The sequence below is a fragment of the Poromitra crassiceps genome, assembly GCF_964638095.1.
Source record: "Poromitra crassiceps genome assembly, contig: HAP1_SCAFFOLD_205, whole genome shotgun sequence".
NCBI lineage: Eukaryota > Metazoa > Chordata > Actinopteri > Beryciformes > Melamphaidae > Poromitra > Poromitra crassiceps.
Genome location: NW_028152180.1, coordinates 67,501 through 87,500, shown reverse-complemented (window position 1 = coordinate 87,500; position 20,000 = coordinate 67,501). Strand labels below are relative to the sequence as shown.

Here is a 20,000-nt window from a genome sequence, read left to right as displayed (position 1 = left end):
TCACAGCTACATGTGAAGCATGCCAACAGTCACAGTTACATGTGAAGCATGCCAACAGTCACAGTTACATGTGAAGCATGCCAACAGTCACAGCTACATGTGAAGCATGCCAACAGTCACAGTTACATGTGAAGCATGCCAACAGTCACAGCTACATGTGAAGCATGCCAACAGTCACAGTTACATGTGAAGCATGCCAACAGTCACAGCTACATGTGAAGCATGCCAACAGTCACAGTTACATGTGAAGCATTGCCAACAGTCACAGTTACATGTGAAGCATGCCAACAGTCACAGCTACATGTGAAGCATGCCAACAGTCACAGTTACATGTGAAGCATGCCAACAGTCACAGCTACATGTGAAGCATGCCAACAGTCACAGCTACATGTGAAGCATGCCAACAGTCACAGCTACATGTGAAGCATGCCAACAGTCACAGTTACATGTGAAGCATGCCAACAGTCACAGCTACATGTGAAGCATGCCAACAGTCACAGTTACATGTGAAGCATGCCAACAGTCACAGTTACATGTGAAGCATGCCAACAGTCACAGCTACATGTGAAGCATGCCAACAGTCACAGTTACATGTGAAGCATGCCAACAGTCACAGTTACATGTGAAGCATGCCAACAGTCACAGCTACATGTGAAGCATGCCAACAGTCACAGTTACATGTGAAGCATTGCCAACAGTCACAGTTACATGTGAAGCATGCCAACAGTCACAGCTACATGTGAAGCATGCCAACAGTCACAGTTACATGTGAAGCATGCCAACAGTCACAGCTACATGTGAAGCATGCCAACAGTCACAGCTACATGTGAAGCACGCCAACAGTCACAGCTACATGTGAAGCATGCCAACAGTCACAGTTACATGTGAAGCATGCCAACAGTCACAGCTACATGTGAAGCATGCCAACAGTCACAGCTACATGTGAAGCATGCCAACAGTCACAGTTACATGTGAAGCATGCCAACAGTCACAGCTACATGTGAAGCATGCCAACAGTCACAGCTACATGTGAAGCATGCCAACAGTCACAGTTACATGTGAAGCATGCCAATCACAGCTACATGTAAAAGGTGCTTATGATGTACGACACCCTCTGCCCTCCTCCATGGGAGCCATTGACGGGATGATATAGTTGCATTACAGTGCAAAAGGATTGAAAAAGTTGTGCTCAAAGCTCTTAGATGTAAGGGATTTAGGAGCTTGTGAATTCTGCTAAGCTACAGACGATGTAAGCTTCTGTGACGGTCTTTGTCTCAGTGCTGCTTAATTCAACCGACAAGAGAGAATTGGAAAAAGTTTTTTGCTGCTGATACTTGACACCTGTCTTGTGATTCTGGTCTGTGTGTGGGGTGGAAATGGAGCAGGCACGCATGCGCACACACACGCATGCACGCACGCACACACACGCACACGCACACGCATGCACGCACACACGCACGCACGCACGCACGCACGCACACACACACACACACACACAGACACACACACGCACGCACGCACACACGCACGCACATACACACACAGTACTGTACATACTAGGGATGGGCGCGAGTACTCGGGTACTCGGGTACTCGTTCATAACGTCAGTACTCGAGTAACGTTTCCGCTGTCCGGGTACTCGCCCCACCCCCCACCCCTTTAAAAATGGTCTAAATCTACGCATGCATCGTTATGTGGATCTGGCAGCATGAACTGCACGGGCGTCAAGTCAGCCAGAATGTACAAGTACAGTACGCTTTGTTGATTTCAAAATAAAAGGCTTATTGTAACGCAAGTTGTAACCTTATTTATTTTGAGTAATGCATTACAGCCATAGTTTCACGCCATATAACATCACAACGAGTATTTTGATACAAGGTTTGCTGCTTCATTCGTTGAAATACCCTTTTCTCCTCCAACGTGCATAAATAAGATATTTACTTTTGTTTAAGTAACATTATTTTGAAAGTTTTAACCGGAAGTTTTCCAGCTCATCCCGAAAATGGTGGCTGAAGATATGCTCCCGAAGGAGACAGATACACGCTTCTTCATAGCGCACGCCCGATACAACTCATTCAAAACTTTGCAGTAGTTTACTGACTACACTGTCGTTTCCCATAACGTTAGTCACAAGAAATGTGGAGAAAGAATCGCTTTTTGGGAGACAATCGTTTCATGGTGATCACTATTTAGCTGCAGCTGTAACGTTAATCACACTGGTCAGTGGTCAGTTTTCACTTTTTGGCAGAACACCGGACCTTGTAATCCGTGGATTTACGTTAGTGTAAGTAAAATGGATGATACTGGACAATGGACATGTATTGGAATTGAGCCTTCGCTTGTTTCACAACAATATTGTCCGCTCCGAAGCGCTAATGCCATCCATCCAACCATCGGAGATGCTGTCTGAGGTAGGCTTTAGACCAGGGGTGGGCAATTATTTTTCATGGGGGGCCACATGAGAAACCCAGATTATTGCCGGGGGCCGAACAAATATTGTCATGCCGTAACCCACGGATGGGTAACTTTGATGATAGAGAGGGCCACAAAAAATGTATTCGCTACCAGGTTTTGCTGAGGGCCGAACGGGGCCAGCGTGAAAGATTTGGTGCATTTGAAGCCACGTTTAGAGGAATAACTCATTTTAAATTAACAGTTGTGATGTCATTATTCAGTCTTAACCACCAATATTTCATCCTTTTCTCACTCACTCCTATGTCACCACCTGCTCTCAGGGCTTGAAATTAAGTTTTTTGACCACCTGCCATATGGCTGCTAGATTTTAAAGTTACCAGCCAATTAGAATTTCCACTAGCCAAAATGTTTTCTTGAAATAAATCAGAATATGAGTGGGTTAATTTAAGCATAAGTATCAGTAAGTGGCCCGGGATAATCAAAGCCTGTGTTGAGGGTCACACGAACAAAAATGCAGTCTTGAAGCTAAATAAATCCAAAACCAATGAGTTAATTATTTAAATTTCTAATTCAATGTAGTCATAAAGATTATTGAAAGATATTCCATATTCCAGACTGAAATGCAGAACACAGAAGTAGAGTATTGGCCAGAATGACATGAACATTTGGACATTTATTCAGCGGGTATCTTGCATGTTGCGTTCAGGTGCACTGTGTAAAAAAAAAAAAAAAAAAAAAAAAAAAAAAAAAAAATTTTTTTTTGCAATTCCATGGCGGGCCACACAGGTGGCGCCCGCGGGCCGCATCCGGCCCGCGGGCCGTAATTTGCCCATGTATGCTTTAGACGTTAGCTGAGCGTCACCTCACCTAATATCACAGTCAGTCAGTCCCTCTCCTCACATGCTCCAGGTAACGCTTTCTCCATGCAAAAATGCAAACGTTATGTGTGAACAGCCCCACACACAGCAGATTACCCCTGCTCCGTCATTACCATAGTAATCACACAGACCCCCTCCCCGCGCGCGAGTACTCGAGTACTCGTTCATAATAGAAGGAGAGTACTCGAGTATTTAAATTGCTTAAAATGCCCATCCCTAGTACATACACGCGCACACACACACACACACACACACACACACACACACACACACAGTACTGAACATACACGCACACACACACAGACAGTACTGTACAATACACGCCCGTGGTGGTGAGAGGGCAGTCTGTCATGCTGAATGTGTGGCCGGCCGTGCTCCGGTGCTCTGAGGGGACAGGGGGGAGATGGATCTGTCCTGACCCAGGCCAGACACTGCCTCTGCGGGCAGAAAGCCAGCAGGCCGTGGCCCTGCTCCAGACCAGCCCACTCGTATATCCTGGGCTGTAACTCCCTCCATCTTCACCAGGACAAATTGAAACTCGGACAGGCTGTGAAATACTCTCTCTCTCCTATGTGTGTGTATGTGTAGGTGTGTGTGTGTGTAGGTGTGTGTGTGTGTGTGTGTGTATGTGTATGTGTATGTGTATGTGTATGTGCGTGCATGGATGCGCGCGTGCGTGTATGTGTGTGTAGCTCCTCATTTTTAGCTTTGCAGTGATTGACTATCTTGTCACAACCTGTACTGTAGTCACTAAACAACCCCAATGTCATGAAGCCCAAAAGCTGGCTATGGCAAACCTAATAGCCTACCTTTGCCATTCACACTAACTGAAAACCAGAACATTGAAAAGTGTCTTCCAATACACAACAGAGTATAGCAAATTGTCTGATTATGTGTATTGCAGTGTTTCAAATAAACTCTCGACACTGAATTAAAATAATTAAAAGTTAGTTTGAAATTTTGTGCACAGAACAAAGATAATAGGTGTGCAAATTACTTGTCTCACATACATAGCAATTTATCATTTTGTTAGTCTTTCAATTGCATTGCAGTAAACACCAGAAATTACTGTCAATTATAGCAACAATGTTAAAATTAATTGTACTCAAGAGTACTTGTTGTCTTCGACATTCAAATATTCAGGGACCATTCCTAAATTCTTATAAACATAATTTCATAATAGCCTCATTATGCGGTCATTCATTTGTTGCAAATAAATGTGAATCAATTAAATATTGTTGGGCTATGTATTACAGTAAACTGCACTGATTTCTCCCCCACCTCCTACACACACACTTTAACATGCATGCACACACACACACACACACACACACACACACACACACACACGCACACACACACACACACACACACACAGCTTATGGGATCTGTAGCTCTAGCCCTGCTGTGCTTCTAACAATTATTGACTTTGGAGTGTAGATGTTTGAGTTAGAATGTGAACATTAAGTGGAGAATGACATCATTCATATCACATGCAGTGTACAGTGAGTGAAGTCACCGATGATGCAGCAGTTTGTCTTCTGTAATGCTACTAGTGACCGACTGTCAAAAGTGATGAAGCAATAGGCGCAAAATGTGATTTTGATAATCCAGTTACAGGATGCATCATAATATTCTGCTATTCCTATCATGGTCAAATATGACATGTACAGTATTGCATGTCGAATCCCATTTGGCCTGTAGGCTCATCAGGAGAACTAATTGAATTTGGTTGACAAACAGTCCTCTGCAGAGCAAGAGGGCTCCTAGGACTGATGGGCCTGTCACTCAGCACAGCTAAAATGAGTTAAAGTATCTATGTGTGTATGTGCGTAAGTGTGTGTGTGTGTGTGTGTTTATGTGTGTGTTACAGCAGCAGACTAATGCGGCTGCCACTCTCCATAGCTAATGTAGCTTAATGCAGTGGTGTTAGCTCTGATACGCGTGTCATGGTCTTTACATTGCGGCAGCTTCCTGCCTCCATTAGCAGCCCTCTAGCGAGCGCGGCCAAATTAAACGCTTCACGCCGATGCTAATGGAGCATCCGCCCCTCCAACGCTGTCAGTGTTGCCCTCCGATCAAAACACACCAATCAAAAGTGCTCCTGTGGGCCTATCAGTGTTCCCCTCCCCTCAAAACACACCAATCAAAAGTGCTCCTGTGGGCCTATCAGTGTTCCCCTCCCCTCAAAACACACCAATCAAAAGCGCTCCTGTGGGCCTATCAGTGTTCCCCTCCGATCAAAACACACCAATCAAAAGTGCTCCTGTGGGCCTATCAGTGTTCCCCTCCGATCAAAACACACCAATCAAAAGCGCTCCTGTGGGCCTATCAGTGTTCCCCTCCGATCAAAACACACCAATCAAAAGTGCTCCTGTGGGCCTATCAGTGTTCCCCTCCCCTCAAAACACACCAATCAAAAGCGCTCCTGTGGGCCTATCAGTGTTCCCCTCCGCTCAAAACACACCAATCAAAAGCGCTCCTGTGGGCCTATCAGTGTTCCCCTCCCCTCAAAACACACCAATCAAAAGCGCTCCTGTGGGCCTATCAGTGTTCCCCTCCGATCAAAACACACCAATCAAAAGCGCTCCTGTGGGCCTATCAGTGTTCCCCTCCGATCAAAACACACCAATCAAAAGCGCTCCTGTGGGCCTATCAGTGTTCCCCTCCGATCAAAACACACCAATCAAAAGCGCTCCGACATTGACATTGACATTGACATTGACATTGATATTGATATTGATATGAGCCGCAAAAGATGTCATGCACACTCATACATGTAGGATCAATTTAATTTGCTGGAACACCTGGGAGTGGTGATGTATCATGGAGCATGGCAGCTCATTACTGTTTGCATCAATGAAAATGATGACATTCAATTGGTTTCACTCGCAATTATATAAAATCCATAATTGCATATATCATGTCCTAGTATATTCTACATGAGTTAAAAATGATACTTACAAGTATTTCTTATTTTCGTAGACGTCATGTAGCTTTAAAACATGTGGGTGTTCTATGAGCTTCAGAATAGCTATTTCTCGCTCCACCTGCATGAGAGAGGGAGAGAGGGAAGGAGAGGGAGAGAGGGAAGGAGAGGGAAAAAGAGAAGGAAAGAGAGAATGAATTAAACACAGTTACATTTGTATCAACACAATGGATTCAATCGTCCTAATCTGTGTCATCATAAACTCCTACAGTAGATGTGACAGAGACAGCAACCTACAGCTGTGATAAGATCTTACCAATAGAGTTCAAAACTCATAACACCTTATAGCTTTTCCTGAGCAGGTCACCTGAGCAGCTCACCTGAGCAGGTCACCTGAGCAGCTCACCTGAGCAGGTCACCTGAGCAGCTCACCACTGCAGAGCGAAGCTGAGAGGTTCCAGCCACACTTTACACAAACAGCAGGAGGCCTAAAGTAGGAGAAGGTGTCACACTGACAGTAGCTGACTGGCATTTTCCTCCCAGCAGAAGGGACAGAGATAAGCTTTGACCACACTCTGGATTGCACCCAGGGCAGAAGGCTGCCATCTCAGATGGAAAATATGGTTTAACGCAACACCGGTTATATGTAAAAACGCAGGTTGTGTTTGGTCTTATCTTATACACCCTCTCTCACCAAACGAGCCTCGCTGCATTACTGTAGTCACATTTGATGATCCAGTGGTTTGCTTGAGCTGAACAGAAATCAGTTGGTTAGATAAGGAACATAAAGTAGAAGACCCTGTCAGCGTCAAGCATCCACCCACACGCTGACATGTCTGTCCATTAAGAGCACAGCCTGTGGGTGAAGAGGGGCCCTACATGTCCACTCAGGTACATCAGCTTCTCCCGGGCTTCTGAGCAGGCCCTTTTTTTCCCCGCCGTCCATCTGAGGCAGAAGCTGTACACACACACACACACGCACACACACACACACGCACACACACACACACACACGCACACGCACGCACACGCACGCACACACGCACACACACACGCACACACACACACACACACGCACGCACACACACGCACACACACACGCACACGCACGCACACACACGCACGCACACGCACGCACACGCACGCACGCACACGCACGCACACGCGCACGCACACACGCACGCACGCGACAGACCGAGCCGATCGCTGACAAGAGTCTATATGTTTCTTTTACTGCTTAAGGAGCGTTCACACCGAGATATTTATTTTTCGCTCTGTCGCTCAAGTCAACCCTTTGGAATCGCTCTGTCGCTCTGTTTAAATCGCTCATCAACAGGCACACGAAATGACGGACATGTGGGGGATATAACGTTACACAATGTCATGCTGTTTGTCCACTACGAGCCCCCGTCATTGTTTACAAGCTAAGCCTATCAGCGTGCTCCTAATGCGAGCTGCATACCGGTAGTACAGACTTCACTTCATGTCAGCTGTCAGCCTGTCAATGCGGTTTGTTGCCACACAATAAACCAGCGGTTTGTTCCAAGCCACTGTGATCCTTGACTCACTCTCACACGGCAGCCAATCAGCATTGAACAGCGAGCGACTGATGCCAGCGTATTTTCGCTCGAGTTGGAATATTTCATCTTGAGCGACGAGCGTATTTTCTCCCTATCGCTCTGTCTCTGCCGCTCGGACGCCCAGCGATTATTCTCCCAGGCGAATATACGCTCAATCGCTCGTTTGCATTGACTTTGTATGTAAACTCGACGCCAGCGACAAACTTTAATAGGTCGGTGTGAACGCAGCTTTACAGAACCCCTGAGAGACATGGGCCGTATTTTTGAAGACCGTCGAGAGTTGGCTTCCACTGAAAGCGGGCAGATCGGTTTCAATCTGTGTCAGCATCTCCGGAGGTCGTAGTCGCTGTGTGCACCTGCCACTGGCAATCAGCAAGGATCCCACTGTGACAGAAGAAGCCACTGCATGGATCACAGGGAGGGCTAGGCAAACGGACCCCTATTGGCTCATTTCCATCACATTTTACAGCCCTGCACAGCTCGTCACCACTCGGCTCTACTCGTTTCGACCCGATGGATGTTTTGCTTCCACCGCTGCTCGATCTGCCCCCGCCCACACCTGGTCGTCATAGCGACCGCATATCTGCCTTCCGCCCATAACCCGAAGTAGGCTATAACATATAACGTTAAAATTAAATCCATAATCAGAACTTTTACACTGTTTATGAAATACTGGTGCCTCTAAATGACCTACAGTGTACATGGGCAAATGTGACAATCGGCCACGAGAATGGATATCACTTTGTTGTTAGTCAAACTCACATGCATGCACTGCGCGGGGGACGGGGGTTGCGCTACAGGGAGAAGTGGCCGGGCGGCCTCTCACCAGGCAAGACCACGGCTTCACTAAAGCCCCGCCTGCGGCCTAGCGGAGCCGACGCTGCACACAACTACAAGGGCTTCCTGAGGAGCTGACATTTTTTTCTCTCAAAACAATTGAAAACCACCATCATGTTAAAGCTGAGTAAAGGAGATCGCTTTTATTTCACCAGAGCCGAAGGCAGCAACACAAAAGACTGATGGAAATAACATAACAGAAGAGAAGGTAAGTCCCACTAAACTGGTATCCAGCATTGACAGTCAGTAGATAGAGTAAACACGATTCTGCCTGACCAATCAGTCGTCTGCAGTGTTTTCACGTCACCGTATGGTACCGGGTCCACAGCGCTGGAACCTCAACAGAGCAGGGACCAAAAGCAGTACGACTCAACCCCGACTCAACCCGGGCTGTCCACGTTTTTGATCGGTGGAATGAGACAAAAAAGCGAGACGAGCTGGGCGGGGCCGCGCTGATACCAGCGGTGGAAATGGGCCATACGTCTCCAACCCATCTCTCCCTACATTCCCCAGCCTGGCTGTCCCTCTCCCTCTCCTCCCATACAGTCGTGTGTCTCTAGCTCTCACAGCTGACGAGGAAGATGAAAGGACAGTGTGTGAAATGCTTGGGAAAGTCCAGATGGTCTCATGTTCCTTCTTGACATGAGACTGATGATTATTTACCAGCCTTCCACATTGCCTAGCCATCTCCACTTCTTATGAAGAGTGGTGGCGCGCCGGCTGCAGTTGATGCAAGGTCTATGGTAGGAACCTGTTGAGTGGAAGCCACAGCCAAGAATCAAGTCACGGGAGAATATGAAGCTAGGCACACAGCTTGTCTAAAAAGGGTAAAGTTGTAACTCTAATTAGCATTAACGTGGTGGAGTATCACTGTTGGAATAACGGCTAGGCTAATCGGGGCTAATCCGGAGCGCTATCATCAGCAGCGGTACACCGTGCCACTCTCACACCTGAGCCTGGTGTGTGTTGTTAAAGATGAGCCCGCGGTGGCTAGCTAGCTAGCTGGCAGCACGGCTCCCTGCAGAGACACTAATCAGGGAGAGACGAGCTAACCGCTACAGAGCCAGCAGACGGCTTCCTAAGCTTCCTCTAAGCTCCTCCTCTTACTTAATTGAAATAGGAGAAATGAGGCTCAATGTGTAGACTTAACCGTACAACTGCCCCTCTTATTGCAAGCTTAGTTGACGATTAACACACTGACGTAAACCTGCACAGCGTTCATTGCTCCTGTTTTTCTCTAACTTTCTTTAGCCACTACCACACAATTGCATCCAATATGTTTATCTGTCCATCTATTATTTCAGACAAATGAGCACGTTGGATGAGGCTGAACTTCAGCAGCACTAACTGCTTTCTGGTTTGCTCTGCCTAATTTCATATGCGGAAGAGAAGTTAGATGCAGGGCATGGATTGCTAATTCCCATGCATGGCACAGAGAGATAGAACACAACACCTATTGCATTCACACGACACGACACACACACACACACACACACACACACACACACACACAAACACACCATCATAACCTCATGGTAGCGTCTAAATGCCAGGTGGCCAGCCTCTCTCTTGGCCTGGCTCCTGTACATGGCTCCACTGGGCTCCACACTATCTCATTAACTTGCACATCTGCGCGTGTGGACAGTTCTCCCCAATCTCCATATCTCCATGGCACTTCATTAAGCCTTTATTAGCAGCCACTTGGACACCCTTCACTGACACACACACACACACACACACACACACACACACACACACACACAGATGGATGAGTGGACAGATGCCCCCGGACACACAAACATTCCTGTTTACACATGATTGCTGGAAGAGAAAGTAAAAGTGTGGGCAGTGTGTTGAGGCGAGCAAAAAAAGTGAACGGAGACACGGTGAATAATGAGAGACATAGAGGGGTAATCAGGTATTAAAGACCATTCTCTCTCCCTCATGTCGTTGACCTTTCTTCTTGTATCTGGAGGTCAGCTATGGCAGGTCAGTGTACTGCCCGTGCCTTTCTTCTTGTATCTGGAGGTCAGCTATGGCAGGTCAGTGTACTGCCCGTGCCTTTCTTCTTGTATCTGGAGGTCAGCTATGGCAGGTCAGTGTACTGCCCGTGTGCTCCATTGCCCAATAGCCAAGCCAGAGAAACAATTAAGGAGAGTAGGCTGAGGGGGAAAAAGACTTTCTCGTTCTACCACCTCATCAGAAGCCTCGAGGTCGAGCGAGCGATAGACTGACACTAATCCAAATTGGCTATTTGACGGTTAGATAATTTGTCTTGCAGATTACAGGTGGTTATCGTTGTGGAGTGGTGGTCATTAACCGCAGAGGTCAGAGCGGGGGAGGCTGGCAGTGGTGGGGCTGATTGGCAACGCTTCGACCAACGGGGGTTTCCTATCAGTGTCATATATCCTGTCTCGCTAAATAGATCAATACGCTGGAAACATGGCGTGGCGCTGGTTCCTGCGGAGGCGTTAACTACACCCAAGACGGTCGATGTCGTGCGTCTCAAACAAGAAACTTCTTTAACTCAAATAATAAGCGTCTAAATTATGAATGATAATTTGTTAAGTTAACAAATCTTGAAGCGAAACAGCAGATGACATCTTACGCTACCGGGGCCCCAAGGAATTGCCTTCTGTTCCTGCAAATTAAAAGCGAGAGAACCATTTTCTTCACGGCAGAATTTAATACTGATGTTGTTGTGTTTGATAGTACATCTAATGTAATTTATTACTCTCAATTATGGTGCAATTTGCTGGTGCAGATGGTATGTTATTACGGGTGCAGCACACAACACACAACATGGAGGCTATGTGGGAGAGCTGGGTGGAGCTGGGAAAGGAGGGCTGGGAGGACTGGCGGACAGCTGGGGACTGGTGGGATGGCCATGGGCCCAACTGGGGGAAAATGTGCCATGGCGTTCTCTGATGCTCACATGTGTCACTCCAAACTGGGTGTGCTGCGCCGCCATTTGAGCATCTTCTAACTGGCTTACTGATTTCATCAATTAAAGTAGCAGCAAATGGATTTAGATCAGTGGTTCTCAACGTGAGGTCCAGCGACCACCTGTCCTTGAGGGGATTCCAGGGGGTCCCCAGAAAATGTATGTTGAAATGTTAAACGTCACCATTATTTCATTTACAAGAAGTTGACAGCATTAGAGAATGGAGAAGAATGACAGTTTTGATCATAGTTTGACAGTTATCTCTCTACCTACAATACAGATACTCGTGGAATTCTGGACAAAATCATATCCAATAATACAAATATTCGAAGGTTGGGGCCCAAGAGGCAAAATCTCCTTAAAGGGGTCCGTGCTCCTAATGTAGATGAGCTCATCAGACGGGGGGTCCGTGGTCTTAAGGTAGGTGAGTGAATGGATGAGTGAACAAACAACTGGCTCTATCAATGCTGCCACGGTGGCTAACAGCCCGGGCGATGGAGGAAGATCACAGACAGCAAAGGCAACAACAAATGGCTCAATTCCACCACATTTTACAGCCCTGCACAGCCCGTCACCACTCGGCTCTACTTGCTTCAACCCGATGGACGTTCTGCTTCGACCGCCCTTCATCTGCCCCCGCCCACACCTGGTCGTCACAGCGACCGCATATCTGCCCTCCACCCATGTTCTGAAATAGGCTATAACATAACGTTACAATTAAATCCATACACAGAACTTTTAAACTGTTTATGAAATACTGGTGCCTCTAAATTACCTACAGTGTGTGTGTGTGTGTGTGTGTGTGTGTGTGTGTGTGTGTGTGAGAGAGAGAGAGAGCAGTGCTGGCATGATCACAGTCCTTGATCCTGGCCTGAGCAGCCAGCTCATAGCATCACAGCATGTTGGGCGGGTGTTACAGTGTACATGGGCAAAAGTGACAATCGACCAGGAGAATGGATATCACTTTGTTGTTAGTCAAAACTCACAAGCGCTGCACGAGGGACGGGCGCGAGGGACGGGGGTTGCGCTAGAGTGAAGCCTCTACCCCCGCGGCCTCTCACTAGGCAAAACCGCGGCTTCACCAGGCGCCTGCGGCCTAGCGGAGCCGACGCAGCACTAACTACACAAGCGCTTCAGAGCAGCGGACTTTTGGACAATTGAAACCACCGCGCCGATTTTATTTCACCAGAGGCGAAGGCAGCAAAACAAAAGACTGATAGAAAAGCATAATAGAAGAGAAAAGAAGGTAAACTGGTATGCAGCGCTGCATTGACAGTCAGTAGGATATAGAGAGTAAACACGATTCTGCCTGACCAATCAGTCGCCTACAATGTTTTCACGTCACGGTATGGACCCGGGTTGGCAGAATAGAACCTCGACGAAGCAGGTACGAAAAGTAGCACGACTCGACCCCAATACAACCCGGGCTGGGACAGTTTAAACCGGTGGGATGAGACAATTTATCGAGTCGAGCGGAGCGGGGTCGCGCTACTACCTGCGGTGGAAATGAGCCAAAAGAGGCAAAGAGATGATATTCATAGCCACTTTCACACATGAACTCCGGATCAGGTGAGGGTTGCCCCCCACTGAGCCTGCCCCGGATGATAGGTGAAGTGTACCCTTTCACACATGAGGCATGTTGCATTCACACATGAGTAGCACCTCCGCAGAGTTTGTAAAGTAGAGAGGGGGCGGGCGGCGGGGGTGGGGGAATTTGGGCATGACCACACAGTTGTGAAAACTAAAAATACATAATGGGCGATAACTGCCTAACGTTCACGGCATATAATCGTTTGCGCATAACGTTAGTAAGTAATTAATTAAACAACCCTACACTCACGCCCAGATGCATCGATTTCCTCGAGTCGCAAGCAGTACAAACAAAACAGGTCTTTGCTATGTTCAGTCCTAAAATGCCTCAAACCTACTAGAATTATACAGAATACAGGAAGCTAGACGTTTTTACCTTCAAAATAAAATAAATGTTGTATTACTTAGTAACAAAAAATCAGAATGTCGACTCACTACGGGTTAAAATTGACTTTTCGAAGGGAGCAGATATTCTTCCAGTTTATCTCCGTTCTGTACCTTTCGAAACACACACAAAAAAACATTACACGTGCATTTACTTTATTTAATTGCCATTATTGCGAAGGTTATACCCGGAAGTTTTCGTTTTATACTGCCTGACTTGACGCTACTTGGAATTTGCGCGAACGCTGTGTAAACGTTAAATCAAAGACATGAACGCAACCAGATCCAGATACCCTACCTAGCGATGTCCAATACTGGGAAGCGGGACGACCCTCGCGTCCAAAAATGCTTATTAAATGTGTGTGCTGTGCGAAGCAGACATGAAATCAGATCAGAGCCATGAGCCTTTCAATCCAGCAATCCGCAACATGTTGGCTGTCGCACACGGAGCAGTTTTGAGCTTCATTTGAAAACCAAATGGCATGTGTTTTTTGCTCGCTCATTCACATCGACTATTTATATAATAATAATCTGTCACGATCGTCTCTGTCCTCATGCACTCACGAGCTCACGGAGCTCTGGAGGGGGGGGGGGGGGGGGGGGGACAATACGCTTCTGCGACTACGGCTGGGGGTACACTTCCCTCCGTCTAGGACGAGGCTCCGCGGGAGCGCGCATGAGCCGCATGCAGACATTCACACATGACAGCCAGCCGTATGGCCTCTAGATAACTCCTGAATTCCAAACATGTGTGAAAGCAGCTTTACTTTGATGAGATATAGTGCCCACCATTTAATGGCCTTCAACATGGCAAGAATGACAATATTGAACAAAACAACAACAAGCCCTGGAGCATGCGCTCAAAAACGCTTTGCTCTTCGTCTAGCGACACACCTGTTGATTGATTACAACCTACCTATCTAAATAACATGTGACCCAAAGTACAAGGGTGACACCTAGTGACCAATTTGATATCCTGCATAGATAACCCTGAAATGGGTTATCTATGCTGTGTATTATGCTCATAAATGAAATGAGAAATGACTGAGAAATGACTCTGCATGTATTATGCTGTGTATGATAATACACAGTATGCTGTGTATTATCTATCTAAACTGTGTATAGGTTGGATCCCTATTGAGTAATATTAAGTAGAGACTAGAAACATTTATTTATATCACAATATACTAGATACAGTTGGTCTGTGTGGGAACGCCCACAAAATGTTGCTATAGGTGGCGCGCGAGACTATAAGGTGCGGTGGGGAAAAATATATCGCAATGGGCTGACTCACCAAAGGACGGTGCTGCAGCTCTACACTAAAGGGGTGGGGATTCTAGAGCAGGTACATAGACGTCTGTTCAGATGTGCGTTACTGCGGGGGTTGAATCCCCGATCCTGTCTGCCTGGGCTAGCAGCTAAATGCTAACTATTTCCCCCATGCTGACCCATTGACCACGCGTCTATGACGAGACACCGCCTGAATGTATAGCAGATTCTATGCAATGATGTATCTTATGAAAGTGATGATGTGGTGATGTGTTACAGTCTGTATGTGTGTGTATATACTGTATATGTGGTGTGAATAGTGTGTCACTCACTGTCTCTGCTGCTGGTAGACAGAGATCTGGGTGAGCCATGGCCCGGCAGTCAGCAGCTTGGTCTTGGTGCCTCGGCCAAACTTGTCTTGCCGGAACACCTCGCCTTGCTCCTGGGTGCTCCAGTAAACATGGTCCTCCAACACACTCACACTGAAGGGGTTCCGCACATCTATAGGCAGGGTGAAACAACATGTAGGCTTATCAACAAAATGGAAACTAGACACCCTGGAACTAGGCATTACATTATATTATATGGATAGATACATTATACATTTTTAGGGCGTTAACTGTAGAAATGTGCATTAAGTGTGACTGTAGAATAAGCTTAAATTCTCAGAAAAAAACATTACAAGCAACCAATGTTAAATATTCCTGTTTCTCCAAATGATGTATGATAGAGAAGTTCTAGGTATATAATAGGGGTGTAACAATACACATATTCGTACCGAACCGTTTAGGACCTAAACGGTTCGGCCATGGCGGCCAGGAAGGCCAAGCCGGGAAGCGCCTTAAGTCAGGTAAGGCGCCATGGCGGCCAGGAAGACCGAGCCGGGAAGCGCCTTAAGTCAGGTAAGGCGCCATGGCGGCCAGGAAGGCCGAGCCGGGAAGCGCCTTAAGTCAGGTAAGGCGCCATGGCGGCCAGGAAGACCGAGCCGGGAAGCGCCTTAAGTCAGGTAAGGCGCCATGGCGGCCAGGACGACCGAGCCGGGAAGTGCCTTAAGTCAGGTAAGGCGCCATGGCGGCCAGCAAGGCCAAGCTGGGAAGCACCTTAAGTCAGGTAAGGCGCCATGGCGGCCAGGAAGGCCAAGCCGGGAAGCGCCTTAAGTCAGGTAAGGCGCCATGGCGGCCAGGAAGGCCAAGCCGGGAAGCGCTTTAAGTCAGGTAAGGCGCCATGGCGGCCAGGAAGGCCGAGCCGGGAAGCGCCTTAAGTCAGGTAAGGCACCATGGCGGCCAGGAAGGCCGAGCCGGGAAGCGCCTTAAGTCAGGTAAGGCGCCATGGCGGCCAGGAAGGCCGAGCCGGGAAGCGCCTTAAGTCAGGTAAGGCACCATGGCGGCCAGGAAGGCCGAGCCGGGAAGCGCCTTAAGTCAGGTAAGGCACCATGGCGGCCAGGAAGGCCGAGCCGGGAAGCGCCAAGTCAGGTAAAGGGAGGCGCCAAGGCGGGGCCAGGTAGGCCAAGCTGGGAAGCGCCAGGTTAGATCGCGAGGCGCCAAGGCGGGGCCAGGTAGGCCAAGCTGGGAAGCGCCAGGTTAAACATTAATGTATAAAGATCGAAGGCCCGACCGAGTCGGGAAGCGCCAGCCGCAAATAGCTGTAAGTCGCCAAAGGTCGAAGGCCAGAAAAGTACAATCAACTACCGGTGCCCGCAGATCTCAATTAACCTCCGGTAATCAGATCTTCCTTTTGGGGGATCTCCTAGCCCCAGCCGCAAGTAGCTGTAAGTCGCTAAAAAGGTTGAAGGCCAGAAAAGTTCAATCAACTACTAATGTACCAAGATCGAAGGCCCGACCGAGTTGGGAGCGCCAGCCGCAAATAGCTGTAAGTCGCTAAAAGGTCAAAGGCAAGAAAAGTACAATCAACTACCGGTGCCTCAAGAGCAGCGCCACTGGCTAATGGAGTCATGCGCCAAAGTATTTGCCATGCATGCCGATTGCTAAATAAAGTTTGTTAAATCCTACCAACTGGCCTCTCATGATTGAAGTGAGGTCTTAGACCAAATTTCAAGCAGAAGGCCATTCGTGCATAATCTAATCCGATCACCCCCTGACGTCAGTCAAGTTCTAGTATGACGTGGTCAGTCAAAGTCTTAGTATGACGTCTGTAATGACGTCAGATATGACGTCAGTTAATTCTCATATATATAGCAAGGGTTCTACGTCACCTCTCTCTCTCTGGCCGATCATAGCAGCAGCTAGCTTCACGGCAGTCCATCTCCCCTGAAGCCGTCCTCCGAAGCGTTGTTTTGCCCCACCCACCTCCCCAGTCCGCCACCAACGAGTCGTGACTCCTGATCCCCCACGGGGGGGGGATCTCCTAGCCTATGCAGATGCCCTCCTCTTGCCTCAAGAGCAGCGCCACTGGCTAATGTTCTTCTCAAATACACTACTGCCGCATGCGCTGGGACGCGTCATCAGTGATGTTATCTGGGGTCATAAGGTGTTTCGGGTCTGTCAACATCATACACTCTCGCCCAGTAGACCCAGCCGAGGCCAATTAAGACCCCGACTCGCGTCCCAGAAGCCGCTCACGGATCAGCCTTTATACTCTGTCTGCAACGTTGCCCGCGGGAGGGGTAAGCGAGAACGCCCAATCCGCTGCAATAGAGCTAGTGCTACGCCGCAGTATTGGCCCTTCGGTGCATGGAGGATCTAGGCTCTGTGGGTTACTCCCGGCCGTGCTCCTCCTTCGTCTCACCAGACCCTCCCGTGGTAATGGAGTCATGTGCCAAAGTATTTGCCATGCATGCCGATTGCTAAATAAAGCTTGTTAAATCCTACCAACTGGCCTCTCATGATTGAAATGCCATGACAATGCTGCACTACTGTCATAACAATGAATTAGCATTTGACCAAAGTTGCGCAATTGTACTTGTAATTATAGGTCATAACAGAATTGCATTACATTCAGGTTTATTTAAATGAAAAGGTGTTTTAATCCATAATAAACTATTTGATAAAGCTCATGAGCAGTTTACCTAGGCACCAAAATATTGAAGTAAACAGTAAAGAGCAAACACACGCACACGCACACGCACACACACACACACGATATAAAAAAACTAGTAGGCCACTGCGAAAGCCTCCAGTGGCACCTGGCCCTCACCTGCCCACCCAGTCCACAGCGACGCCATCGGGCCTGGTGATGTACTTGATGCCGAGATCGACAGCAGCCCCGATGTTGTTGCTGCCATCGTCCACTGCGGGTATGTAGGCTCTCTTAATGGCACCTGCTACTGAGTCCTTACCGGCCACAGTGAAGTACACCATGCCTGGGAAAACACATCAACAAACAACTTCCTCTGGCTTTGCAATAACATCTTTTCAAACGGACCGTCTTACCCTGTATTTCTCTGTGTGTGTGTGTGTGTGTGTGTGTTTAAATACCACCCTGTCTGTAGGCACATGTGGATATGGGTGTATCATATGAGTATAAGGTTTACATTTGCGGTTACATTCATCCTTCTTTCTTATACTAAAGCTTCAAGCCCCCCTCCAGTGTATTGTGTCATCTTATTCCATGTCCTGCTGGCTTTTGCCCTGCTCTACTGATTAGCCACAATGTTCTCCAGTGTATTTTGTTGACAAATAACTTTATTTTGGGCTCAAAGTCCTAAAAATAAGCTGTTGGTAAAAACGGGTGATGACATCAGACATTATAATGGTTTGATGAGTGAGACAGAAATATAATATCCTTTTATATAAAAGGGAGTAAGTGGGTTCTGCGATTTTGGTCACGTTTTTGGTTACACTCGGGCAATTGTGATGTCACTGATGATGTCATAGACATTGTGACATCATCACTGATGTCATAGACATTGTGACATCATCAGTGATCACACAATGTCTATGACATCATCAGTGACATCACAATTGGTCGAGTGCCACGCAGCAGCCGAGCTGCGGGCGGCTGAGCTGCGTATGCGAGCTGCAGCGACCGAGCCAGCGAGACCCCGCAGCGGCCAAGCCTAGGAATCAAGCACACTTTAGTGTGTGAGATGCCTAGTATAGTAAATACCCTCTGCCGTTAGCTAGCTGTTCGCCGTTAGCTACGTTTGCTAACTAAGTGAACTATGTGTTCACCAGGCTCAAAACGCCGCGATAATAACTTTTAACCAGTTTGAGTTACGCTCTTTCCATAAAACCCATCAGCTTTGATGGGCTTTTTATTATTGTTTGTTGACAATAAGCAATATTTTGGCTTCTAAATAACTATTTCTTTTGTATTGATATGACTGGAAACACTACGGCCGCCACTTCCGTTTTATCACAGACAAAAAGAGTTTACTGAAGACAAGAGTGACGCTGAACAGTGACGCTTCCTTTACAACAGTGCCTGCACTATTAGGCTTCAGTTCTTATCAATGTAACCTCTTTGGCACAAATGGTGACGTGCGTTGTTACAGCGCGTGCCGTGCAAATTTTTACGTTTTCAGAGAACATCAACGGTGAAACAGGGAGGGGGGCTTTAAAGAGCATGGTGCAGGTTGAAGACCACATTGCATTAATATGTGGGAGGGGTGTGTACATGTATAGCAATGGGATTGGGGGGTTAAATCACACACCATCTAGACAATGATCTAGAGACTCGTTTTTGTAAACTGCAGGGGGCACTGTTCCTGAAATGGAACTGTACACCTATGATGTACAATCAGCCCCAGCAGAACGTCCAGCAACAAGTGATGTCACAGGTGTTGAACGCCCATTTAGAATGCCACCCTTTTCTCCATACTCCTGCCCAGGTTTTCTTTTTTTCATTGGGGTATTTTCGTACCAATAATGAGCCGAAAATGTAAATTCAAAAATTGGTTTAACTTGCACCCCGCTCTTTAGCTATTCTTCCAGTAGTTAGCCTGTAAAGTATGTGTCTTGCTGAAGGTGTCTGCCTGCCTGTATCCGTGTACGTGTGCGTTTCCTACTGAGTCCGGTGTTGTTGTGGTCCCAGTCGTAGTCGAGAGCCATGATGCGCTCCTCCTCTTGGAGGAAGTCGTGGTAGGCCTCCGTCTGCAGGTTGAACCTGCGGATGCGAACGTTCTCTGGCAGCAGCAGCAGGGGAGTCGGTCCTGAGGGAGAGGACATTTACACAGTCCGATTTAGGCATTTAACCGACAATCACAGTCAGGGAGT

General features: G+C 47.6%; 1 protein-coding gene across 1 annotated transcript in view; it reads right to left on the bottom strand.

The window, feature by feature from the left end:
• Positions 1 to 20,000, bottom strand: part of LOC310770736 (laminin subunit alpha-5-like) — a gene marked incomplete at both ends in the record, with an annotated part of 130,019 nt that overhangs the window by 101,049 nt on the left and 8,970 nt on the right. Inside the window, 3 exons of the mRNA XM_083663454.1 lie at positions 15,159 to 15,308; positions 17,980 to 18,145; positions 19,778 to 19,936. Coding sequence (XP_083519580.1) covers positions 15,159 to 15,308; positions 17,980 to 18,145; positions 19,778 to 19,936 — 475 coding nt within the window. The remainder of the gene's footprint in view (positions 1 to 15,158; positions 15,309 to 17,979; positions 18,146 to 19,777; positions 19,937 to 20,000) is intronic.